This window comes from Adiantum capillus-veneris, chromosome 30 (genome assembly GCF_014529385.1).
Source record: "Adiantum capillus-veneris isolate H3 chromosome 30, ASM1452938v2, whole genome shotgun sequence".
Classification (NCBI taxonomy): Eukaryota; Viridiplantae; Streptophyta; class Polypodiopsida; order Polypodiales; family Pteridaceae; genus Adiantum; species Adiantum capillus-veneris.
Genome location: NC_140960.1, coordinates 108,286,725 through 108,313,594, shown reverse-complemented (window position 1 = coordinate 108,313,594; position 26,870 = coordinate 108,286,725). Strand labels below are relative to the sequence as shown.

Here is a 26,870-nt window from a genome sequence, read left to right as displayed (position 1 = left end):
AAGGCTCGACTTGTTACAAAAGGCTACGCGCAACAAAAAGGCATAGATTATGAAGAAACTTTTTCTCCCACTTGCGGCATGACTGCTGTTCATTTTTTATGTGCATTGGCAACTCATTTTGGTTGGGGTGTACATCAATCTAATATTGTTATTTCTTTCTTGAATGGTGACATTTTTTAGGAAGTCTATGTAATGCAACATCGCAGTTTTGTCAAGAAAGGACAAGAGGACAAAGTGTGTAGATGTAAGAAGGCTTTGTATGGGTTGAAGCAATTTCCTCGTGCTTGGTATGAGAAAGCTGACACTCATTTGGTCAAACGATTCTTTTGTAATAGTCCAACAGAATGCACATTGTATGTCAACCATGAGGGCGATGCACTTCTCATTGTTGTTCTTTATGTGGATGATTTGTTGATCACTGGTCCCAATGAGGCACATATTGTTGAATTTAAGGCTGATATGAATGCTACTTTCAAGATGAAAGATTTGGGGTTGTTGCATCATTTCTTGGGCATACAGTTTAAGCCGGGTGATGGTGGTATTGCCTTGTGTCAGAAAAGTTACCTAGAGACATTGCTATGTAAGTTAGAGCTTGAGGATTGCAAACTTATTTCCACTCCCATGGAAACAGGCTTGAAGTTGATTCTACATGATGCTGGTGATTCTACTGATGTTACTCTTTACCAAATTGCTATTGGCTACCTCATTTACGTATTCAACACGAGGTCGGATATTCAGTTTGCAGCCTCAGAGGTCATCATATTTATGCATAGCACAGGGTCTAAGCATTGGCAGGTTGTCGAGAGTATTTTTCGCTACTTGAGCAGCACTTTACATCTTGGCTTGTTTTATCCCAAAAGGGGGGATCATTGCCACCAGACTTACATGCTTTTTCAAACTCAGATTGGGCTGGTTGTTTAGACACACGAGTGTCCACAAGTGGTTTTTGTTTCATGATTGGCAGTTCATGTATATCATGGTTGAGCAAGAAGAAACCTCCTTTGGACACTTTGAGTTGTGAGGCTGAGTACAGGGCAGTCTTCACATCTACGGTTGAGTGTGTATAGCTCAGACGCCTTATGGCTGATTTGGGTGTTAGACAAGACACTGCCAGCACTATCTACACTGACAGTCAGAGCACATTGGTATTTGTGAGGAGCCCAGTTTTTCATGCTCACACAAAGCACATTGAGGTGCATTACCACTATGTCAGGGAGAGGCTCTTAGCAGGAGAGATCAGCTTGGCTTATGTGCCAACAAAGGACAACCTTGCATATCTTTTCACAAAGGCATTGTCTTGTGAGAAGTTTGAAGCTTTCCGCAAATCTCTGGGCTTACTCCCCTTTGTGGACTGGTCATGTCCTCAGCGCATGGCATTTCTCTTTGCTCATGTTCCAGCTGTCATTCACTGCATCACTCCAGGGGGGATTTGTTACCATATACATGTGGTAGTGATGTGTGTGAACACAATCATGACCGCCGGGGCATTTGTTCCCTCTTTAGGAGGTTTTTTCCCATGTGCATTGTACATATGCCCATCACTCTAGGGCTATCCATCTTTGCATTGCACACTAAGTGAAACACTCACTGTTGTCTGATACTAGATGTATGATTAAGGGGGATCAATAAGACTAGCATTCATTGTAGCATAATTGATAATCACATTAATTATTCAATGCAAAATAGAGAGAGAGCGTGTAGACTCAAATAATAAATTGATTAGAAAATGAACGACCATCACTAGAAAGTGTGTACAAATGAGTGGCTATGTAAATAGTAGCATCATATGGCTAGGTGCACCTCTCAAGGGTCACATACTAGGCATCTTTGCTAAGGGTCAAGGGGCAACTCCCAAAGGGCAAGAGTGGCTCCATAGAATGTGGAATCTAGGGTGATTGGGATACCTTTTTAGACATTTGTGCAACTCACCATGCCAAGTGTGCTAGGACATGTGCCCTCACATGCTCACAATGTGACTAGACTACTAAGTATAGAAGAGGTCATGCCCATAGTATTTGAGGGTCTAGGCTAAAGGCCGAAATCCCAACGCTTCAACTCAAGTCCTTTATTAAGTGTCTACTTTTGTGCTTATCACCTTGGAATCATATTTCTATGGATTCCACTAGTTTAACTAAATGTTCTTACTTTGCTTGCCTCAATTTGGCTAGTATAAGTTATTATAGCATAGCAAATGGTTTCTTTATGTTCAGCTTGAAGATATCTTGTGTCTTATTGTTGGCAAGCCTATTTTGGCTTTTCCCAATTGATCATTATGACACAATGATAATGTACTTGATTTGGTCGATGAGAAAGGTGTCTTTCTTTGGTAAAGGGATATTAGCCTATCCTTGATGACATGTGCTCAAGGGGTGCCTTCACATCAATCTTGGGATTCTTTTCTATGATATGGCCTAGGAGGTTTGGAAGGCATTAGCCCTTAAAAACCCGATTCAATAAATTTTTCCAAAGTGCTTTATTGATAAGGATGTAACTTGGTGAAAAATATATATGCATGCAATTGATCTATTAATCTTTTGATATTGGTCTATCTCACTAATTAGAGACTATGTATATTGAGCTACATCCTCTTTCTAATGAATAAAGTACCTGGTTGATTTTCTTTGATGGGCTTTTGATGGGTATTTTCTCCCGATAAGAGTCTAATACCTCATCTACACTATCAGAAGTTGTAGCTCTATTATTGTTGATTTTGTGCTTGCAAGATAACGAAATCAGTTGGTGGGATGCTTTTAGATGCTTGAATAGTAGGCTAACCTCTAGGGCTGTATTTTATCACTGAGTGACTTTCATGGGTCACATTTTTACAACCCATTCTACAATTCATGTGAAAACTTAAATTTGATATAGTTTGGTAGTTTGGATTGATACACCTACTTGTAGAGATGGTGAATGTCATGATAGTACTCCACCTTTAGAGTCTTCAAAAGAAAAATTTCTTATACACAAAATATTAGTAAAATTTTGGTGCCAGCCTGTAACAAACACATCTACATCTATCAACTTCCTGAGATGCTTTCCTTCAATGCTTAATGGGTACTCCTTGTGGAAATCATCCTTCCCAGTGTAAGGAGCATTCAATGGTTCACAAGGGTTGTTCGGGTTAAAAACTAATTGATGGAGGGAGTCTTGTTTATTTTATCCCTATTGCACACCCACCACATGAGCTTTTTCTAGATAAGTTAATCACATGATGGAAAACCAATTCTAAAATGAAGTAGCATACCTTCTTGGGGGATTGTGGGGCTTCAATGGAGGATAGTGTTTTCTTCTACCCTATGCCCTCTATCTATGTAGTGGCTCCATAGTGATATGAACTATGAGGAAACACATGAATCACAGAAAGATGGAAGGCTCAAAGGAGACATATGAAGCCGCTACACTTAAAATCATAATCCAATCCGCTTTGACAACAAAGTACTCATTAAAAGGTGTAAACTTCCACCCTTACAAATAGTAACAAACACCCCCTCACAATGAAGCCGCCAAGAGGATCTTCCAATGAATAGAGGCCGGCGGGCCACCTATTCATTCATCCATCGATAAAAGATGGAGGAAATTGATTATCTAGCTAAGATGTTAACTAAAGTTTAAATAGAGGACAAAAAACGATTGTCTTTGGCCATGTTAGAGGGCTACCCAAGTCTCTTTATCGATGGTGAAAACCAAAATTCAAGAGTTTTTATGATGCAAAATCCCATCAACCTAAAGGATAGAAGCCAAAAATAGTGCATTTTTCAATAGGAGGCTCCTAATTCTACTTGAGCCCAATCCTAATTGGTGCGAGAATGTCTACACTGCAAGAGGTATGTGAGGGGTTTGGAGGCTTCCCCAACTTAAGAAGGTGATTTCTAGGCTAATGTATAATCTAACACTAATCCACTGGCTAGAAATGTGTTCCCAAGGAACACACAAATGCAAACAATGGTGCTTCTCTTAGGCTTTTACTGTGTGGTGATTGTAGCGTAGTATTTACAAAAAACTTGACTAAATATCAATCTGGAAAACAAGGAATTTAGTCTTAGCCTACACCTACCACTATAGTGAGAAATACGCCTTGTGTGTAGTACAAGCTCTACCATTTCTACTCACCTACTCTAGTTCGAACACAAGAAATTCCCTTTCCTACTAATGTAATACACTCGTTGACAAATTCTCAATCAACATAACAAGAAGGGTTGTATCTATTCCTTGTAGGCATGATGAGACACTTGTGTGCTCAAATGAATCATGATGAGACACTTGTGTGCTCAAATGAATCTACACCTACTATGATGCATAACTTAAAACCCACCCAAAGATTCAAAATATCACACACTCAGATTAAGCATTCAAATCCGCAAACAAGTTTTATTAGCTAGGTTAAACATATTAAAGAAGGAAAATATAGACAAATTTATTCATTCTATTCAAAATCTCAACCACCATGCATAAGGGAGCCCTTGGGATGCAAGAAGTTTTGTGTTTTGGTTTTTTTACTGAAACCGTTTGAAGGTTTTGAGGTTTCAGGGTTGAAGGTTTTGAGGTTTCCGGGTTTCAAAGCTGGGAAACGTCTAACCTGAAATAAGTTTCACGTTTCGGCTATTTTGCCAAAACGTTTTGTGCATTTTAGGGTTTCGGGGTTTCAGAGCTGCGAAACACACATTGTGTCACATTGCTCCAAAACTAAGAATCACACATGCAAGATTATACAAAATGTCATTTAACATGATGAGTTAGTTATGCCACTTTCATCAAAATGGTGGCTTTTGTTCAAAATTAATCTCAAAACCAGCGAGTCCACTTGCACTTGGCTTATCCTCTTGACTCATTTTCACCCTCATTTGCCTTGTGCTTCACTTTTTTAAAGTCTCCAATGATTGTTTTAAAACTTTAGCATGCATTCCTCTATAATGCGTGTTTATAGACACATAAAGTTCAATGTGACCACATTTTCCAACATAATGAGAGATTTTGGCAAAATTTGTTGAATATATAAATGCTTGAAGAAATTATTGATGACACACTTCAACAAAAATATGAAAAGAGACTTCAAGAAAGCATCCAAGTTGAGCTGAATATCCGAAAACCTTTGCCTTTACATGAGAATTTATTTCCCTCATGAAGCTGAAAAGAAGATTCAATGTGTTGTAAAACAATTGCAAACCTCTATAGCTTCAATATTTTTTTCTATTCAACCCATCTATTCCAACAACCACCATGGATGCTTCATTTTATATAGAAGCTTACAGTCTGAATCACCACGTATACTCGTCTACTCCTCCGATAATATATCCCATGTAAAGAATGTGTTTATCCTTCTCATTGTAAGTGAAAATCTAAAATTGAAACATAATAGTTTACGATCACACCCGCATGACACCCATCCTTTTTGAAAAGATATTGTCATGAAAACATTGCTCTCAAACTCGGTCAACATTCTGGGAACAAGCCCGTTCTCAATGCTAGATTTCGTGCTCCATTGATGAAGTATATGCGTGCAAGTGTAAACGCAGATGAGCTTCAGGATCATTTTGAAGACTTTCTTCTCAATAAAATCAACAACAGTCCTCACACATAACTCTAAAAATTGAAACTCTTACTTGGTTTGATCAATGACCATGAGATGACCATTTTGCATGCTCATGAAGATTCTCATGATTTTATTTCTCAAGGACTTGTTACTAACCTTACACAAGTACTTCTCTGCCTGCATATAAATGTAAATCTTTATTTAAAGATATAAAATATAATGCAACACAAGAATTAACCAAAAGAATGCAAATTGAGAAATACAAAGAAAACACAATTTTCTTATTGCATTTTTACATTCCATAGATATCATTCTAGGTAAAGAGTTTTTTTCTTTAGCACAATCCATACATTGATTAGTTTGCACACACAATGGGTATATGATTTGATACAAAACGTTGCAATATATCGGAATCCTTGTGAGACGTCTTGCCTTTCCACTGCATCTAATATACTCATCACTTCACAATTTCCTTTGCCACACAAAAAACTTATCTTGGGATTGAATTGTGAATAGGGTTTCTAAGGGTTGATATTGAACACCGTGGATTCTTTTCACTGGAAATTATATGCATAAAGGTAGCACCGTTGAGATGTCTTCTTCTGTAAAATGTAGCGAATGACCTCGCGGAATAAGTATCGATTAGTTCTTCAATTCTAAAAGGGATGTGAAAAATTACCACCTTTCAAGAGGACAGTTATTATTTCATATACTTCAAGAATCTCTCTTTTGTCCATTTAGCTAGCCTGAACATTATGAATGATGGCTTTAATCACAATTACTGACATCTTTTCCCTGACAATCCCAACATGACATGAATTCAAACAATATAGGAGGCTTCAAAAAAACAAGATTTTGTAAGTAAAAGTATAATGTCTTTTGAGACATATAAATGGACCTTGTATAAAGTGAGAAACAACATGAAAAATGGATTCTCTCTTACTTAAATCCATGTGGTGTTTCAATAGGTAAGCATTGCATGTGGATGTACTTACAAAATAAAAAAATCTGTCATGCCCATTTTAACACCAAATTCTATGCAAAAGTGTACCATTTCAAAGGCATTCTCTTATCCCTATCTTACTCATAAATACTACAATTTATAGTCACATAGCAATTGTTGCATCTAAACCAAATTAAAGACACAAACCAAGGCTTGACACATTATAGACAACCTTAATTAAAGCCTTGTCTAAATCTAGTAGCACACATCTAAACATTATCTACAAACATGATAGCCCAACTCACTAGGTTTGAAGTTCTTAACTCACTAGGTTATTTCAATCATGAGCAAGGCATGGTTTATGAAAGGATTGGGGAGTGAGTTAAACGTGATGGTTGGAAACAAGTGAGATTGTGTAAGAGATCAAGCAAATGATCATCTTGGCCCATTGAATGGAATTTGGCAATCCATTGGGCTTGTGGATTTTTTCTAAAGTAAGATTGAAATTGTGTAAGATTGAAACTTATAATGAGAAAACCTTTACACCAAGCGTACCAAAGCAAACTACCAATCGCACTCCTCCTTTTGCTAGGATGCCGTGAAATAGCTGGAGGGGGATTGCCCATTTTACATTTACTGTATCGAATACTACCATGGCTATAGCTTCCCAAAGATTACGGAGGGGTTAAGCAGGCGGGTGAGAGACTGGAGAGAGAGAGAGAGAGAGATACTAAGAAGCTTAGCTTCGCAGCTGACCCGGCTGCTGCGCCAGCATGGACCACATCACATGCACGTCCTCGTATTTGCAAGATTGAACCTGGTGATACAGCTGCCTGGTGCCCATTAGGCTTCTTCTTTCACCTGCACATCCTGCATACCACGCCGCCACCGTCAAAAACACATAAACACACACACACACACACACACATACACACACACACAGAGAGAGAGAGAGAGAGAGCTGCTTAAGGTTGCGGCCCATCTACAAGCAGACATGCAGGCCTGTATATGTGCGAGAGAGAGAGAGAGAGAGAGAGAGAGAGAGAGAGAGAGAGAGAGAGTATTCACCGCGTCGCTCGCCCCTGAGCCGGCCGATCGAGATGCTCCAGATCCGCAGCAATGGGGAAATTACAAGACGGCGCAGCCACGCCATGGAAGCCGAGCACCTGCAGCGACGCGCGTAAGCGCGTGTGTGTGTCTGTAAGTGCGCGCGCGCGCGCGAGAGAGAGAGAGAGAGAGAGAGAGAGAGAGAGAACCCTCAGCCCTGAGCCCCGCGGAGTAGATTATTAGAGTTTTGATGAGCGTGGAAGTTGGAACCAAAGCGATTGACAACCGCCGGCACGTGGCCTTTTTCAATTTGCTTAAAAGGCATTGTGCCTACCTGTCGCCTGGCTGATTGCCCACGTATTGCGCACCATCTTGTGGGCCTAGATTCCAGAATGAGGACTTGTCCTAACGGTGTCTCCTCCTCGTCCACTCTTAGGTACTTGTATTTTCAACGGGGGTCTTAGTCATGGGTCACAATTATTCTCCTTATTTCTTTGCACTTCTTAAAGGTGCTACAAGTGTCGTTTCGCAATGCATGGCCTTCCAATATTGTTATGTATGGCCGAGGGCTAGAAAAAAAATATTTTTCCTAACCGAAGAAAATAAGGGGAAACTTGAAACTCTCCCAGTTTTTAGGTCAAAATTAGAAGCTTTTGTCGGTAATTACACTAAAACATGTAAAAGTTTCCCGGTTTTCTTCAAGGCAAGCTCAAACTCTAACCGGGATTTTAAAATTTCAGCCGGTTTAAACCCACAAGACCCCGGTTTTTTTTCTAACACTGATATGGCCCCATATCGATTGTCAAAACTATGAAGTGACTTCATGTGTTGTTGCATCGAATGAATAATATGTGGTTGGCTCAACCAAGGAAGGGGGCTCTCCTCCTATTACATGCCCTCCAAATTGAAGGTCATCCTAAGAGCAACCTTCCGTAGCACCCCTAGAGGCAATTAACATCACTGGTCCCTCTTTGTTTTGAAGGCCTTCCAAATTGCATGATGGGGCCTCATTTTGTCTACCAAACTGCTACCATTAAGAAAGTGTAGCTAGCTAGTGGCATTGGATTGATTGTAAGGAGGATTAATGCTTGACATTGACTTGTTTTCACCTGTCGACTATTTTGGGCGGTAGTCAAGTTCGGAAGGCTTTCATGGCTTTGTTGATGGATGGGGATAAATATATTTTTCTAAATTCTGAATAGCCTTTTTTTCCAAAAAAAGATCCTTCCATTAGTTAATAAATTGTTCAAAGGGCTACAAACCACCTCTACTAGAGAGGGCTACCTCAAAAGCAGGGGGAGACTCTCCTAGTGAGAAGACAAAGTACATGTACAATGAGGGCCATATCACGATATGGGAGGAGAAAATAACCACGCTGGTGGTCGATAGTGCCATCTAGCCACACCTTGAACCATGGTGAAGAAAGCCCCTGGATGTCAAAGTCGTAAGAAAGACTCACAGTGCTCCCGCATGTGATCGGACCTGCCTTGAAGTCTGTCGAACTAACCCCTAAGTGTATGGATTAGCTGCAACCAAATGTCACAAATAGTCTCTGCCGGTGGGACAGGGCGAGCCTCGAAGATGCGAAAGGAGTCCTTGGGTGATCCGCTGAAGAGAAAGGATCTCTCTAGAACCACTCTCTCGGGTCCCACTGCACTCATACCAAAGGGCGTCTCTCCCAAGCCCAAAGCCACGAGTGTCGTGACTCAAGATTTGTTGGGTCGGGATCTATGAGACAAGTCCTCCCATAGATGCCCACAACACATATCCTCTGAAAACATCACTCTCTAACCTAAGGTGCCACTACTGAGACTCTATGAAGACAACCCGGGGGGATCCACCTGAATCCCTCTCCCAACGACCAATCAGAGTTAGGAGCACTATCAACTCAAAAAGCCACTACCTTCCTCCAACTAATCTGTTATAAAATCTAATATCTACCTATCCCAAATGATTTTCTCATATTGAACTTATCATTTAATGTGGGAAAATGAATGGAAACAAGAGTTGGAATATAGATATGTGATTTTAGATCTATCTCAGCAAAGGGAGAAGGCTACATCTCATTGAGGGTCCAAAAAGGAGATGGTCTACCAAAGAGTAATGAGCAGATAATGGATTATAAAAGACCTTAGGGTTAGCTTCATTAGAGACCTACAAAGGTTAATGTTAAAAGTCCTTCCAATTGAGGTTATGGGCATGGAAAGGGTTGTACATTACATGATAAAGATGCATAAAAACCCCTCACATCGACTTCGTACAATTGCATAGGAAGCAAGCAGAAAAGTCCAAAAGACGCATAAAAGCAAGATCTTGAGCATGGGATGGATGCAAGACATAAAGAAGTGGTTTGGGAGATGGAATGCATTACACTTGCTACATGATGCTTCAATTGTATCCCAAGTGAATGAAGCTTTTCTACAACGCCAATGTATTACAGCTTGGGAGAAATCCGGTGGGTCACGCTTCATACATTACACCACCCATATTGCCCCCAACCATGTTCTTCCGTTGAAAGACAAAACCGTACTCATACTTACATTCTTGATTTTATCCCCTTGTCGGCGATATGCACTATCGCATCCATTCGGCTTAGCTCCCATTCCCTTCGATGCGAGACAGGGCAGGGGCAATGGAGAAGAGTCAAATCGATCGTGCACATTATGCTCACTAAAAGTTCGAGAGTTTTACCATACACTACTCGAGTACTCAGCTTTTGGTCACATTCGAACTTGCTTCTCTCACATTTTCAGCCATGACTTAGACCTACACACTTTTCTCTCCTAGCCACAGTGGGGCTCTCCATTGCGACTCTCGTCACCACATTTTTGGAGCATCGAGAGTCACTCATCAGCCATACACATACTACATCGCATGTAACTTTGCTCCCATAGGTCATATTTGACCTCTGAGGATGATAATAAAATATCTCTCTCTCTCTCTCTCCTTCTCTCCCCCCTTTCCCTGCCCTTAATCTACTTCTCTCTCTATGTCGTTCTCTCATACCTATAGGTATATGTAGAACTTGGTTTGCTTTCAAGCACATCATCACACTCCTTTCACCGGTGTCACCTTGTGCAATGCACTTCTAAGCTGTGGTTTCTCTCCCTCTCTCTCTCTCTCTCTCTCTCTCTCTCTACCCTTAATCTACTTCTCTCTCTATGTCTCTCTCTCATACCTATAGGTATATGTAGAATTTGGTTTGCTTTGAAGCACATCATGACACTCCTTTCACCGGTGTCACCTTGTGCAATGCACTTCTAAGCTGTGGTTTCTCTCTCTCTCTCTCTCTCTCTCTCTCTCTCTCTCTCATGCGAAGGGTAGGACTATAGGAGGGCACGGACTTGGCCAAGGGCAGATGGATACACATGCGGTACATGGGCTATATATATCTAAGAACCAAAGGGCAAAGGGCTTATATATAGGCATGGTTGGGAGGTTATTGGCATGTCGATCTCCCTCTGATCTTTCACTGGTATCAGAGCACCAAGGGAGGGGCGGCTATGGAGGAGGGGGAAGGACTCTCTCTCTTTAGGTCTCTCTCTCCAGAATGCAGTATGAGGCATGGCCTCTCTCTCTCCCTCGTTTTCAGCAAGGAAGTGCATGGTCTTGCATGTGAGTGCACACCATGTATGCATAGCCTCTTGGCAAGGGGCTGGATCCCGACCGTGTGCAGGCGCCCTTGGGGCAGGAGGGGGTTGACAGTCGATATGCAAGAAGGGCTGGACTCGGCCGTGTGTAGGTGGGTGCCTTGGGGCGAGAGGGGGTCGACAGTTGATATGCAAGAAATCGAGGGTTTTGAGGCTCGTTGAGCTCGCACTACTGTCAGGCTTATTTCTCGCTTCTATGGTGACGCCCGATTTGGCCTCCTTGACTGCATCATCTCGCTCCTCCCATCGGCGGCAAAACCTGCGCAACCCTGTTGGGAACACCTTTTCAAACCAGGGCACCCAATTAGGGTACCTTGGACCTTAATAATTTAAGGACGCGTGCCCACCTGTCACCAGTCGCTCGCAGCAAGGAACTCAAGGTTGCGGAAACCAGCAACAGCTACGGAGATAAACTAGGCAAGCATGCAAGGCATGAGGACAATAGGGTCATGCCTCGGAGTTTGCAAACAGCAAGGGCTTGGAATCAAGGACCCACACTCGAGGTCAATTGTTTTGAAGGCAGAGGCATGTAGCCGTGTTCAAAAGCACCGCCATGTGTAATCGAGCTCTCAAGGAGGGCGATGCTTGAAGCAAGCAAATAATTTTAGTAAATATTTTACCATACGGTCGATGACAAGTACGAGACTTATGCAAAATCTATGCAGAGCATGGTGGTGGAGAAACAAGTCTTTATTGAACTTGAGGTAAACATGAAAGCACGGATCAAAGGGTGTTTATTGCTTGATTGTCGAATACGATAAATCAGACACACAAGCCACTGCTTGGTGACTCGCGAGGCAAGTCAATGCAAGTAATTAAAAAGGTACACGGTAACTTTTGATTTTGTTGACACATTTGTTTTTAAGAATATGATCAACGATCATGGTATGCAACAGTCGTGTGTGCTGCCATAGCAAATTTTCCTTTTGTTATTGTTTAAGCATTAACAAACACCAAAGAGTGGTGTGAAGACAACTGTCAAGCAAGGCTTGCTCTTGTGAACCGATCTTGATACAAAGCGCGGCTTTTGCCGCAAAGGACATGGACCAGTTAAAGGTTAGGGTATGGTTGTCCTTGAGAATCTTATGGAGATTGGCATGGCTTGTTGCTATCCTTAATGAAGGCTACACAGGTACCTTGGCAAGGTCGACCATTACCTACAGTTCTACAAGGATCTTTTCTTCATTAAACTTCATTCAAGTTTTATGAAAATGGGCTAGTGGGTATGACTCATTCCTCAACTTGTGAAGCCGCTAGGGGTTTCTCTACGTTGCATTCTGGATTTGCTTATTGCTAGGCCATGGTTCCTAGGCAACATTTTACAAAGGTTGCGTCAATCGAAACAAATCTATATGGTCAAGGAAAACCGTAATCAAGCCATGCATGTACAAGGTTTTTACATCCAATGAGGGTGTATATGCTACATACGCTTACTCACTTGATTAGATTCAAGTGCACTACCAAAAACCTGACCATAAGTCAGCGACAAGGTTAGTAACTTTTGAGTTATGTTTGTTTTGTCCATTTTTTACTTTTTCACTTTGCAAGAAATCTCTCTGTTCTGCAAAGCAACGTGCTTGGGCAGCCTCCATACGAAGCCGCCATACAAAGCAAAGTGCTTTGCTAGATTTCATGCTAAGCAAAGCTTCTCTTATGTGCAACGGTATTATCGATTGACTTTTGATCAACGATAATGGCACACATCTTTAGCACTACATGGATATAAGCTCTCATTTTATGCAACGTTGCATTTTGATGTCTCCATGCCAGTGTAATCGTGCAAGGCACGTACACCAGAGGGTCACATGGTTGATACTATCATTGCAGCCAATGGCTTAATGTTTTTTTTTTTGCAATGTATGCACGACATACTAGTATGATGGACGTACGACGACCACCATTGCATACGCTTTCTCTAAAGCACTAGTTACTCTATCCAGGATGAGCTCATTTGTTGATGTTTTCAAACATTTTGTTTTTATGTTTATTCACACACAACGTGCCATACATCTGCACCGTGATATAGTCACTATCACATACAAGGTAAGTGGGTCAAGATGTGACTTATAGTACCTCTCTGAACAAGGGCGTGGTACAAGTACACAGTTGTACGCTTCTAGGATAAGCTAAGCCTCTCTCTACGAGGGCGTGTAGTTGTATGCTTATAGAATAATCTAAGACACAGACATGGTCTGCATGGGATCATATGCAAGGGGCATACAACACATTCAAATAAGGGGTTTTCTTCAGCCCAACATTTTCTCTTTCTCTCTCTTTCCAACTTCTCTGCGGGAAAGGTGCGACTAGGCATGATTTTATAGAAATCTTTCTATGTAAATACGGTAACAGGACGGCGGGCTAAGAGCCATCTATTGCCACCTATTTTGAAATGGCTAAGAGCCATCGGTTTGTGATCCATCAGGACTGCTTTCAAGATCAAATAATTATATTTAGTTGAGTACCCCTCAATTCTAATGGACAAGCAAGAGTCTTGCCATTAGTGATTTTTTTGAAAAAACATTTGGGTGTTATTTTAGCACTACACACTTTGAGTGTGAAAATCAAGTTGAGTTTTTGAACGTCTTAAACGCGTAAGGGCTTATCTCTACCAAGGTGTATAGCTGAAGCCAGTATTTCAGACAACATGGTTGTTCACCAAAATCCAAGCTTATGGATTTTTGGGTCCGAAAAATCTCTAGTTGTGAATACATTCCAACTTCAGTGGATCTTTTATTTTATCTCTAGCACTAAAGTGTCTATATGAGTCTAGTTTTGGGGGTAAGACCCAAATCATGATTACTAAGTTCCTTATTAAGTGTGATGGTTAATTCTTGGAATCTTCACACTTGCACTTTCAAGGAAATAAGTCCATAAGTTGCCAAGGTCTCGTGGATAATTTCAACTTCTAAAGTTGAATTAAGATATTATTGACTGCTAGTTGAGAAGTTTTTATACAGAAGTCTAACCAAGCGGTTTGGCAATGACCGAGGGGTTTGGATTGCAATGGCAACACCCAAGGTTACATGTGCAATATTACTTTCATTTTACTAATTTTCAAATTAGTGCTTCCAGGCCTTTGCAAGCGGGAAATTTAGGTAGATGCCTTTAACTACAGGTAAGTGAACACTATGTTCAACCTCCAGGTACGCGTATGATTTGGTTTCTTTCCATTTTTGGTATATGCTTTGGTTAACTTTTTTGCTCTTCAGTGAAATGACAAGGTCAAGTAAGAGTCAAGAAATTTGGGCTGTTGTCTCCAATATAAGTTTCTGCATTATGCAATTATAGACCCACTTGTAGGGTTTATTTGGCACATGTTGTCACATGGGATGCATCATGGTCTAGGAACTCAAGGAGTTCGCATTAGGTGAAATTTGGACTCACAAAGGTTCCCTTTAAGGAGTTTGAATTCACCTCTCTCTACCAAAATGGGCGCATGGATAAATTTTTACAAACAAACTACAAAGTTGGCAGAGGTTTGACAGTTAGAATGTCCTCTTCAAGCTCTATCTTTTGATATATAGTACGCCATGAGATTCCTCATATTTTAGGAGATTCTTTTTTTTATTTACCTATGATGTGGCAACTTCGTCAGAATCTAAGTGAATCAAAAAAGAAAAACTCTAAACTATGAGGAATCTCATGGCGTGTTATATATCAGTAGATAGAGCTTGAAGAGGAAATTTTAACTGTCAAACCTCCGTCAACTTTGGAGTTTGTTTGCAAAAAATTATCCATGCGCCCGTTTTGGTAGAGACAAGTAACGTCAAACTACTTAAAGGGCGCCTTTGTGAGTCCAAATTTCACCTAATGGTTTAGCAAGTGTGGAGCATGGATAATGAGGGTCTCGCTCACGTACCTCGCATGCGTGTTTTACAGTTACCTCCACACCCAAGTACATCTCGTACTTGAAGGACGTTTTTTCTAAAATCCTTACTTGAGACATATTCCACATGTGGAGATATGAGTCTCTGGGACAGACACTGCCGCCGCTACTTCAATTTTGTGTCGCAACAATGTCCCTGGGTGATCATATCTGTTTTCTAGACCATTTTCAGCACGATGTATTAGGAGCAATTTCAGTGGCCAAAAATTGCTGGATACTTAGAATGACTTGTTAAGGTACAACTGCTGCTGCTAAACAACATTACAGATGGTTTTTTATACATATGGCAAAGCTATGAGTTGTTAATGAAAAAGTTTCGTTGTTTGCACCTAGAAGTGACTTTTGTTTCACCTTCTATTATGGTCCAAACGTTTCAGCAAGGCTTGCACATGATTGCAATAGAAAGTATTTAGTTTCTTTTTGCAACTATTTACACTCCTCTTCAATGTGTGCTAGGAGCATCACATTTGCCAAAAATATTGGCAAGAACGATTATGGATATATAGGTTTGGATCTGTTTTTTGCTAAATGTATGCACACTAGGTGTTATGGGCCCTAGTGTTTAGCAAAAGCTGATTTGGAACGGCATGCGTATTCATCAAGTTGTTGCTTATGAAGCATTTTGCACTCTATGTGCAGTATCTCTATGACATTACTTTTGGGTCTACCAATCACCAACAGAGGCCGTGGCTCGGTTTGGGTGCTTGTGTATTTTTCAAGCTAACCATGATGGTTATTCAGGACATTGTTGATTCCTCAGCAATGTTATACAATATTGTGATCCCCATTTACCAATCATCTGGAAAGACTGTATGTAAACTATGGGGGAAACACACCTTAGTACTATCAATTAACCAAGGGGATAGGAAAATTAAAAAGTGTAATCTTGTGCTAAAGGATATGCAAAGTGCGTACATTAGCACCAAGCAATCCAATTAATAAGAATTTATTGCTCTACTTGGAGTTTTCTTACCATCAGATAAAGCATGTTTGCGACTAGGTTTAGTCTCTTCATGTATAAGTCAGGCTCTCAACCTTGAACACTAGTTATGGTGTGATTGTTTACTGATGAAATTTGAGAACAAGCCGAGGACTTACACTTGGCTGATGAGTTATTTCAGCAAAGTTACCTTCATGGAAAGTGAAAAGCGGTACACTTTCAGGTACATCTTTGTTGTGATAACTCGTTTAGCATGCTCATGTGCGCTCTAAATGGAGTCTACACACTATGATTGGATTGAAACTGGTAACACAACATGGTTGCAAATGGACAACAATGTGCAAAATCAAGATGTTATTGGACCTCCTACTACACCATGTTTCAGTCAAACAAACAGTTGGATCCATGAGGGATACCACTGTGGAAAACATTAGTGTTCTTATGAAGATCCTACCACTTTTGTTTTCGTGGAAGAAAACGCTTCTCCAAGGGGGGAGTAATGTCATGCCAAGTGTAGGACTATAGGAGGGCACGGCCCTGGCCAAGGGCAGACGGAGACACATGCGGTACAGGGGCTATATATAGCTAAGAGCCAGTGGGCCAAGGGCTTTTATATAGGTATGGTTGGGAGGTTATTGGCATGTCTATCTCCCTATGCTCTCTCTCTCTCTCTCTCTCTCTCTCTCTCAATGAAGGATGCTTTGACTATCTTCTAATTCTTCTTCTTCTTCTTCTTATATGTGTGTGTGTGTGTGTGTGTGTGTGTGTGTGTGTGTGTTGTGCTACATTAAGCACGCCAACGAATGTGGTACAACCCATAAAGTGTGAAAATGACCTCTTTATTGAAATTGTACGATGCATTAAATGCCCACTAATTACAATTAGAATTTTCACACGCGTAATGAATTAGTGGTTAAATTATCATGCATGGCGGAAACTGTAACATGAATGCATTAGAGAGAGAGAGAGAGAGAGAGAGAGAGAGAGAGAGAGAGAGAGAGAGAGAGAGAGAGAGAGAGTTAGCCAAACAAGAGACCAACACCGGCTTGCAATTTTTGAGAAAACTGTTATAATATTTAATAAAATAGTCAATTGCTATGAACCCATGACTAATTAAGGCTTAAAAAACAGTAATCGTTCTGGTAGGTAATTTTATTAGAATGCATTTCTCATTCCTTTTATATGTGTGTCTATGATATGCTGGTATGTTGTTGAACCTTCTTAGTTCCAATACTTACCTACTAGTGCATTTATTATGTTTTGGTCAGGTTAAGATCTCACAAAATGAAGAGTCAAAGAGTAGATCTAGAGATTGTCTTTGGTCAACAGGAAGAAAAAGGGAGACCACCTCAAGGTTCCTTAAAGAGAAATGGGGACTTTGTGGAGCCCAAAGATTTATATCTCCTAGAGAGGATGTTATGGGGACTGAGGGGCCCCCCAATGACTCAGAAGCATCAAAACATGAAGAAGTGTCTATAACCCTGAAGCTTCAAGTGACTAGCACCAAAAAGAGAGACATTGATCTTTCTTCTAACAGTGAGCCTGCTAAAAAATGTAAGGAGGAAGGGGTAAAGATAAAAGATATAGATGGTGTTTAAGATCCTATAATTGTGGATGAAAGACTATTTGATTTTATAGTATCTACAAGAGCAACTGTAATGTTTGACAAGGTCTCTTCTATCTTTAATGCCCCATTCATTCTTGATGACCTTATAGATCAGCACAGTGAGTTCCTCAAGTCTAAAGGGGCAGGCTGGTTCTCGCTAGCATGGTGGTGGTGCACTTAAAAGAAAGTGATTGCAAAAGACGGTCATACAAGAAGTACCATTAGCTGCCTATCATTTATAGACCCTCATGGTGTCCTATGCACATGTACGAGATTGCAAGCTAATCAAAGAATCCTTTGGGTTCCTTCTATTCTTTAATTATCTATTTACTAGTCTCTTGAAGGATCATTCAGAGGTAATGGAGGAAGAGGATCTACCACCTGATGAACAAGAGGAGGAGTACATGGAGTCCAATGAGGTGCTCAAGATTGAGGAGGATATTAATCTTGAGGTAGAGGCTAAAGAGGTGGAACGAAGAAAAATCCTCTCAGCAGATCTAAAATCAAGCTACCTTTAAATGTGTCTGGCTTCAATGAAAAGCAAGCCACATTGAGGCTACCTGAATGCCAGATTTCGAATTTGGTGAGAGATCATACATTTTCCTCTATGAAATTCATAGTATACTTTCTTTAAGGGATGACTTTGCACTTGCCAAGATCTCCAAATTGGAGGAGAGGAGTGGATTTGTATTTGATGACAGCGGTGACAATGAGGTGATGGAAACCTCCAGTAACCCACTGGAATGCCTCAAAATCTGCTTTGACAAGGCAAAAAAAGTATAGAGAGATACTCTGAGATGAGGCTACCTTCCAAGCTATCAGAAACAACCTCAGGTCATCAACCAGTAATCAAGAAGTAGAGCACTGGTTTATGCATCTTGCAAAAGGGCCACTGAGGTCAGTGGAACTATGGAAGGATGACTTATATATGCAAGGTGAGAGCTTCGTGGTAAGGCCCCCCCCAACTCTCACTCTCACTCTCTTTCTCTAACTCATCCTTTTGTGTACATTCATGGATTATTGAAAAGGATGACTTTCTTTGTCATCAGACGAGAGAGTATTGCGGAAGGGATGCAACACTAGGACAATACCTTGCCATACTCTTTGAGGCACCCGTACTAGTCTTTCACAATGGAATGTCCCAAGAGGGAGCTACTACATCGTTTTTCCTCAAGATTCTCTCACGCTTCCTAGGTTGACGAATACTACCACAAAATGTAGACAGAGTTATCTTCATCGACAAAGTTTTTGTTACAAAATGTTTTGGATATTGTCCAGGGTACACTGGTGGATATGTACCTTATTATTACACATACACAACAATGGCACTCACTTTAGTGAAACAAAACCCAAATGAACTCTTGGATTATGGCAAACATTTAACACTTTGATACAGGAGTGATGTGCCAAAATATATCCACTATCTATCATTGTTGAAGGATATGCCGTGAGAGAATGCTAGCATAGCGAGAACAAAACCAACAACTCTATGTTGGCCAAGGATGAAGCTTAACCCGTAGGCGCATGGAAACAAGAAGATGGATGTCAAGCACCTTCTTGACCTTCTAAGAAAATCTCTACTCGAGGAAATCAAATCTAACCGTTCTATGCACTAGTGAAAGCAACTCAACCTATGATGCGCATGCTATCCGTACCTAGACCAAACGCATTTGAAATGTCACAAAACTCATAGGACACACTCTCCTCATCAAGAGATCAATAACCTATGGTCTATGACTTGGTATCCTACCTCAAACTACCTCGTGTGACAATCGCATATAAAGACAAGCAACAAATTGTAGGTCACCACTTTTCAATTTGTAAAATCCTAACCCATAGCTCTATTTTCCATGAATCCATAGGTATAAAGAAATAACCAAACCGACACACAATTTGCAAGAAAGCTCACCTGGAAGCTCGTAGGAGCTCGATTTGCAACAACATCGGAATCATGCAAACTTGGCATTGGATTGAAGCCCTAGTTGTTGCTAATGCATTGGTGGTGTCTCTTTTGCAATGTAGGTTACATAGAGTGCATAGGGAAGAGAAGAAATTGTTAGGGATTAAGACATAGCTAAATAGATAATTGAGTAGATTACTTAATGGAGAGAGACAGATTTACATACACGAGATTATAGAGTAGAGAGAGAGAGAGAGAGAGAGAGAGAGAGAGAGAGAACACACGATATACGTGGTTCACCCAATGTGGGCTACGTCCACGGGAAAGCAGCCACCCAATGGCTTTAGTACTTCAAAACAAGAAGTAGTTTACAAAGGGATTATACCCTTTCGGAGCTCCCACCTTGCTTCACTCTCACCACCTCACACCCACCTTGTTGCATCAACTTCACACTATGAAATGTGTCTAGAAATGGCCTCCTTTTATAGGCCAAAGGGGCTGCCCTCTCTTATGAGAGGCAACCATGTCAGGACGAGGGTCCTACGGGGCAAGGCCCAACCTAGGGGGTGAAGGACCTAGGCCAAGGGCCGGCTGGACCAATGCGGACTGGGGATCCGCTTAGGGAAAGTGCTAGGAGCTAGCCTATATAAGGGGCGGTAGGGAGGAGGATCCCAGGTTCAGTTACCCTAGGTCTTATATTGGTATCAGAGCTCAGGGGGAGGAAGGAGAAGAAGGGTGGAGGGAATGGAATCACGGTCTCGTGTCTCTTTCTTCTCTCTCTCTCTCTCTCTCTCTCTCTCTCTCTCTCTCTCTCTCTCTCTCTCTCTTTCATGCGAGCTTCCATGGAGGGGTCAATTGAGGGCAGAACCGTAGGAGGGACCCCTTATATGGGGGTTTCCATGGCAGACTCGAGAAGCCAAACCAGACCATGGGCAAGAGCCCTAGCAGTCGAGGGCCATCGGCATGCAGAGCCGTGGGCAAGGTCTCTTGGCAGCCGAGGACACACCCGTAGGCACACCCGCTTAAGGGAGGAGGAAGGCCGACACTGACCTGCACAAAACTCAGCACAGCCGGGCTTGATGGATGTGCGACGGGGAGATCATTGTTTCTTGCCTCTGCCACGAATGGATTCGGCCACTGTAGACGATGGTAGCTTCATCCTCTGGCTCTCACTCACTACACTGCTGCCATGGCTGTAGCTCACCCTTTTTTTTCTTAAGGTGGGCGCCCTAATTTTGGGCACCTCCCAATTAAGGGCTTTGGCCCACGGTTCCAGTCAAAAAAAAGATCAACAGGTTTTGACCTGAAACCCTCACACGATGTGGCTTGCATGATGGTTTGCTAACTAGGCGAATGAGTTGCGATGCCTTCGACACCTTCGACACAGTTGCAAGCCTCGAGCTATTCAAGGAACACAGCATTGCACATGAGCACGGTTACCAGCCTTTTCACGCATCGATTGGAGTCGGAACTCAATAAGCAATCACTAATGGCATGCATGCATGGCGTGGCTGCAAGGTGCATGTGCTGGCGGCCAAAGTGAAAGTTCCAAGGTGTTCAAGGTAGAAGCATGGCTCACGATTCAGCAGTGAACATTCGTACGGATACGAAAAGCATGGCATGCATGCTCATGCAAGGCACTGGCTATGGTTGCATGACATAGTCCAAAATCAATTTCCCAGCAAGTACACAGAGTCCCTTTCGCATTTCTGTTTTTTTAATTTGTGTAAATTGTCACAAGTTGCAAAAATTTCAAGCAAGAAGCCGAGAAGGAGCGTCGGCGTGAGTATTTACTCATGCAAGTGAACAAAGCCGGCAAGTCAGGTCGGTATAAGTTAGTAATACGGTATGCAGACTCTTTTGCATTTGTTTTGGTAAAGTTTTTGGAACATATTGCATCGCTATGTCATGCACCAGACGTGTGTACCCTTTACGACGGCAAAGCACAAGCACGGCTTGTGACAATTACCGTAAGCGCCAAAAATTTGATTGGGTTAAAGAGAAGTACTAGTTGTAGAGCTTACAGATCTTTGCAGGCCTTGGGTCCACCAAGTATTCAAACGTTTGATTGGACTTCTTTTGGGTGTATAATTTTACTTCGTCTCTTCCTCGGGGGATTCACCATGAAAAACTTACTGCACCACTTAAGTGCAAGGGAGGGTTTTTTTTAACAAGTTACATAAGCATATAAGTTAGGGACAAGCCCCCAATAATCTATCTCCCAAGATTAAAAATAATGGAGGGGGGTATCATATGGGGGGGAGAAGTGACAAAAGGAAAAATTGAGAGGAAGTTTTTGTGTTTCAAAATCATGGCTTCCCAAAAGAGTCTTCCCTTGACCTTGTGAGTCAATAGCTACAAAGATACATGCAAGAACTAACACTGCTTTGTATCAATTACTTTTTTGTGTGGTTATAATTCATTTGCTGAGGGATGAAATCTATAAAGAGTTTGTCTAGATGCAAATTTACATGAAGAACCTAACACAACACTATAACCATGTTTTTTGAGTAATTTAGATAGGTCATAATTGGATGAGTAGCCAGAGTGCAGGGTGATTGAGCACATAGTTTGAAAGTCAAACTAAGATACATTGAGGGCACATCTAGTTATCAACATAAGTGGTTCCTTAGTATGTTGCCAGTCATTATGCTACACACTCTTTGACTAGTTTTTACTCAGTTAGATCATGTGAGAACTAAATTTTATATGTAAGATAGGGGTATGTCTGTTTTCTTCATTGATTGTTGTATAAGCGTAGAAAGGGGGGTCATATTCCCTAATATGAGTCGTATATATGGGTTTTATCAAAGTTATTTGCTCGCAGGTGGCGTCACCTTTTGTATATAGAGTGAATCCCTTGGGTTCTCTTCTTTCCCTAACTAAGCTCCCTTGATTATGGAGCCCCAATGCATCTGCTATGGTCTGAGGGGTGATCAAAGTCTCTGTCTTTTGTCCATCTAAGGCCGTAATCATTGCCTTGTTGTCTTTTTGAATTGAGTTGACTAGCTCGTAGTCTCTCTGTATATCCACACTCGTTGGTGGTAGTGTGAAGAAGTTCTATAAGTCTGCTCTTTCCAATTGGGTGGGGTTTCTTCTTTGTTTGCATATTATAACATCTCCCGTGGATTCATTGGGATATCTTTCAGCTTTGAAGATAGATTCTGGATTAGTTTTGAATAAATGAGGCTCAACTGGGATGAAACCAGGTAGATGCTCTCATGATCATGTTGTAAAGACTTGGAGGGGGTCAAGTTAGTCTCCAGGTTCATTTTTAGGCTAGTGAGACATCATACATGTATAATGTCTACTTTGTCAAAAGTGGCTCAAACCTGAAGTGTAAGTGGGCATTAGCATGTATAGCCTCTTGTGATATTAGAATTTGATTTGGGTTTCTTTTCATGTGCTTAGAGCCAATAATCAATCATAGAGATTTGGATTCCGATACTTGGGTTAAGATGGGTATACATATACAAAACTTGATGAGACTTGGGCTTTGGGAAAATATTAATGGGTAATATCATTGGAAGTGAGAAATCTTCCCAGAATTATCATTTGGCCCTCTGGAGACATTATACGCGTATAATGTCTCTTTTGAGATTTTTGGCCCAGACTTCTTTTGTAGCTTCCTCAGGTAATTGGAAATCCTTTGATCATCTCAAATTTTGATTTAGAGATGAGTTATGTTTCTAGGGGCATAGAATGTTCTTTTTGCCAATATTTTTTATTTTGGGCTCCAAGTGGTCATAACCTTGCCCAAATTTGTCCAAATTGAATGCATGACTTTTATATAATTTGGTGAACAGGCTTCTGATGAAAAAATATGGAATTTGGCATCTGTATAAGAGTTGAGACATTATACGCGTATGATGTCTACTGATGCAAAACAGTTTGAGATCCCATAGGTAGGTTGTGTATGGCTTATGCAAGATGTCCATGATCTCTAATGTGAATTTGAGCTTGTCAATTGGTGTCAAAGAGCTTCAAGAGCTTTTTGCACACTGAATTCTACTCTTTTGAGTGACTGAAGATCAAAAGATATCCAATTGTGATGAAAATGTGTTGGGGAGATCATAATGATGTGTATCAAGGGTTAGATTTTTCAGAACCACAACATTCTGTCAATTCAAGACTTTTAGACATTATACGCATATAATGTCTACTTTTGAATTTTTGACTTAAAATTGTGGTAGAGATAGCTCTTGATGTGTGCATGGATCTGATAGGTGCAAATTTGAAATTGGACTAGTGCTCATGAGCTCAAGGTCATAGAAACAATTCATGGCACTTTGATTTGGAAATTGATGTAAGTGGTGATCAAAACATACCCAAAGTTTCCCAAACTTGGTGTAGAGGCTATATGTGATATGCTTTAAAATTTTGGATGTTCAAAGTGCTGGTAGAATTCCTCTGTGACAGCTATAGACTTTATATGTGTATAATGTCTACTTCTGAAAAATATATTTCTGAGCATAGGCATATGATGTATAGGGTTTCAATTGATTTGAAGCACTTTTGATAAGTCCAAATCCAAATAATGGCATTAGGCTGAGACTTTGCGTTTTTTCGGGTTTTGAGTATCCTAATTGGCTCCAAATCTTATGAAATCTTTTGTGCTCCATGTTTAGGGTATGCAAAATGGGTTGTTGAAGTCAAGTGAGTGATTTTTATGAAAAATTTGACTGCGAGACATCATATGAGTATGATGTCTCCATTGATAAAAAGTGATTTTGATGGCTTGGGATGTTTTGTGCTTGTGCCCTAAGCTCTACTAGTTTGTTTTCAACTCAAAACGTTAGATGTTCAACTTAGAAACTCCTTGTTTGGATTTTCTGTCTCTAAAAGATATTTCTTCATTTGAAGACATCATCTCGCAAAGATTCTTCTTAAGCTTTATCTCCCATGCATGTGGATGCAAAGGGGCACCTTTCCACGGCTTTGATGTATCGTTTGAACTCGAAGATACCCTTTTTGGCGATTTGTCACTCACATAGCGTCTTTTAATGAGGAGATGATTGACAATAATTTTTCTTAATGTTTGACCTTACATGTTGGTTGTCAATGATATGTTGATGATGCCTGTGAAGTTTGGTGGCAAACGGACACCTTGCTTGGCCGTGAGGACCAAATGACGCTTTGCGTGTCCTAAACCTAACTCAATGTTTTGGTCCACTTTTTGATGACAAATTTGGGAGTAGGCTACCTTGGCTTATAGACATGCTTGAGACATAACTTCTCATGAAGTTTTCCATTGTTTCAGGGATCCCTTCTTGATCCGCTTCTATCGTGCCCGAAGAAGTTAGGGTTTTTCCGATTGACCTAAACCTGCATTGGAGGTCATAGATGTGTTCTATTAGGTTAGGGTTAACCTCCTATCAAGTCTTGTAGCTACCGCGTCAATGGGTGATGCGTTACGGCCCCGTTTTGATTTCTTTCTCGCGATGCCACATTGCCATTTTTTGGAGTTTTTCGGGACGAAGAGAGTATAAAACAAGAAGAGCATATGGTAATGAGTCTACCTCTCATGTATGATGCTGGTGATTGTGTTGTGTACGTCGTATAAAGTCATAAAAGGTCCACGTGCTCTAGGTCTCTCGAGCTCTCTCTCACTTGTGAATAGTGAAAATGAGCTAATAAGTGACCCAAATAAACTTATATCATGGTTTCCCGGACCACTTTTTCCTAAATTTCACTTGTGCTCCTATTTTGTTGTGAAATGTACTTGAGGCTCAAAAATTTCTTCATTTGGATTCCATTTGCTCTGTATTCGGAAAATTTGTCATTTCATCTAAAAACTGGCCAAATCCGCTTTACGTAACTTTTCTCATAATTGCACCCTGTCTTCACATAAGCTATTGTTGACTTACTGTGATCAGTCCCATATTTTTCTTTTTTCATCATGTTGCTATTTCACCTGCTTTTTCTATTTTTCTTTGTTTTTTTTAAAGCTAACAAAAAAGAAGAAAAATAGCTAGCTTGATTCGAAAAATATCAAAAAATCAAGATAATTAGATAATAGCATAATAAACCACTGTATACATCTATTCGTAGAGGCTTTTTGGGCAAAATTCTTCGTTTTCTCACTTTTTTAGCATGGAAATTGCAATTTTTACATATATACACACCTTGAGGCTCATCTTGGTATTTGTCCTTTGTCTCCTATTATAACACATTAATTAAGGACATATATACTCGGTTTTACCAAAATTATAACAATCAAACACAAAAATCCCGTAAAGTCATGGAAAATAGTGCCCTTTTTTGTACACTTGTAGCGTGTTGGTTCCGCATCGAGAATGCCTTCCCCCTTCCTAGTCGAAGTCCTCCTGGACGACGGTGTATTGCATGAGGGTATGTTCTCTATATTGGAATCAAGAAGGTGCTAAGGTTGGCCATGTAATGCGGGCCTATATGCACGAAAAAATTAATGTTGTGCAAGAGGAAGGTATAAGCATGATGCTTATTGGCATTCGATGTTGAAGCTTCTCGTGAAAGATTGATCTTGGTGAGATAGGGGAAACAATAAGCTCTCCTATATCTTTTCTCTTTCTTTGAAAGTCAACAAAGTTGGTGAAGTCGTGGAGCTGTTTATTGCCTTTGTGGCTGTGGCTGTTTGTTGTTTAGGTATCCAAATCTAAACTGTGGGTATTGTTGGACTGGAACATGCTTTTGGTTGTTTGTTGAAGATGTGTACTTGAGGTAGTTCCTCAGGTTATTGTTTTCTAATCCAAATTTTTGCATGCTTACTTTGATCCATAGGTAGTTGCTTTGGTACCCATATCTGCTTGTGGTGGAACTTCGGTTTCAACTTTCAATTTGTAGTGGATGTCGTTGGAGACTTATCTACAAATTCACTTTGCTCAATCCTGGCAACTTGATCCTTCCTGATCTAGGTCTTCTTGATAGCTTTGTTTTGCAGAGTATGTGGGGTTCGTTGTGGAACGCTTTTGTGAATTCTCACTGATTGCTTATGACTCGTCAAACTCACGTTGTGGATAAGAGTATTTGCCATACTGACCCTTTCCTGCATTGAAGGTCTCTTTGGGACCCATTGTTGGAGAGTGGTTGTCAGTAAGGGCTGCTTACCTTTATCCGTCGGGTGCATTATTGAGGGTTTTCCTGTAGCTCTTGTAGCAAAAGGAACTTGCTGGTTTTGTGAAGCGGATTGGATAATAATTAGTTGTACATTATACCTTCTAGCAATAAGGCATGTTGTGTGCGCGTATCTTCTAACACATAAAATTTATGCAGATAGACATATTGGTTAACCTGTACCATGAGCACTATCCATCCCATTACCTTGATTGAGTGTTCTAAATAGCTGTGGGGTTTTTGTTTTGTCTCCTATAGCTGATTGTCAAGTTTAAG

General features: G+C 40.8%; 1 protein-coding gene across 1 annotated transcript; it reads right to left on the bottom strand.

Annotated features, from left to right (window-relative positions):
- Positions 1-6,979: 6,979 nt before the first annotated feature.
- Positions 6,980-7,755, bottom strand: LOC147418591 (uncharacterized). Its single transcript, XM_086507441.1, has 2 exons — positions 7,542-7,755; positions 6,980-7,343 (listed from the first exon to the last, which is right to left on the bottom strand). Exons 1-2 carry the CDS (start codon positions 7,624-7,626, stop codon positions 7,213-7,215), a joined length of 216 nt encoding a protein of 71 aa, XP_086363567.1. The 5' UTR covers positions 7,627-7,755; the 3' UTR covers positions 6,980-7,212.
- Between the last annotated feature and the right edge of the window lie 19,115 nt (positions 7,756-26,870).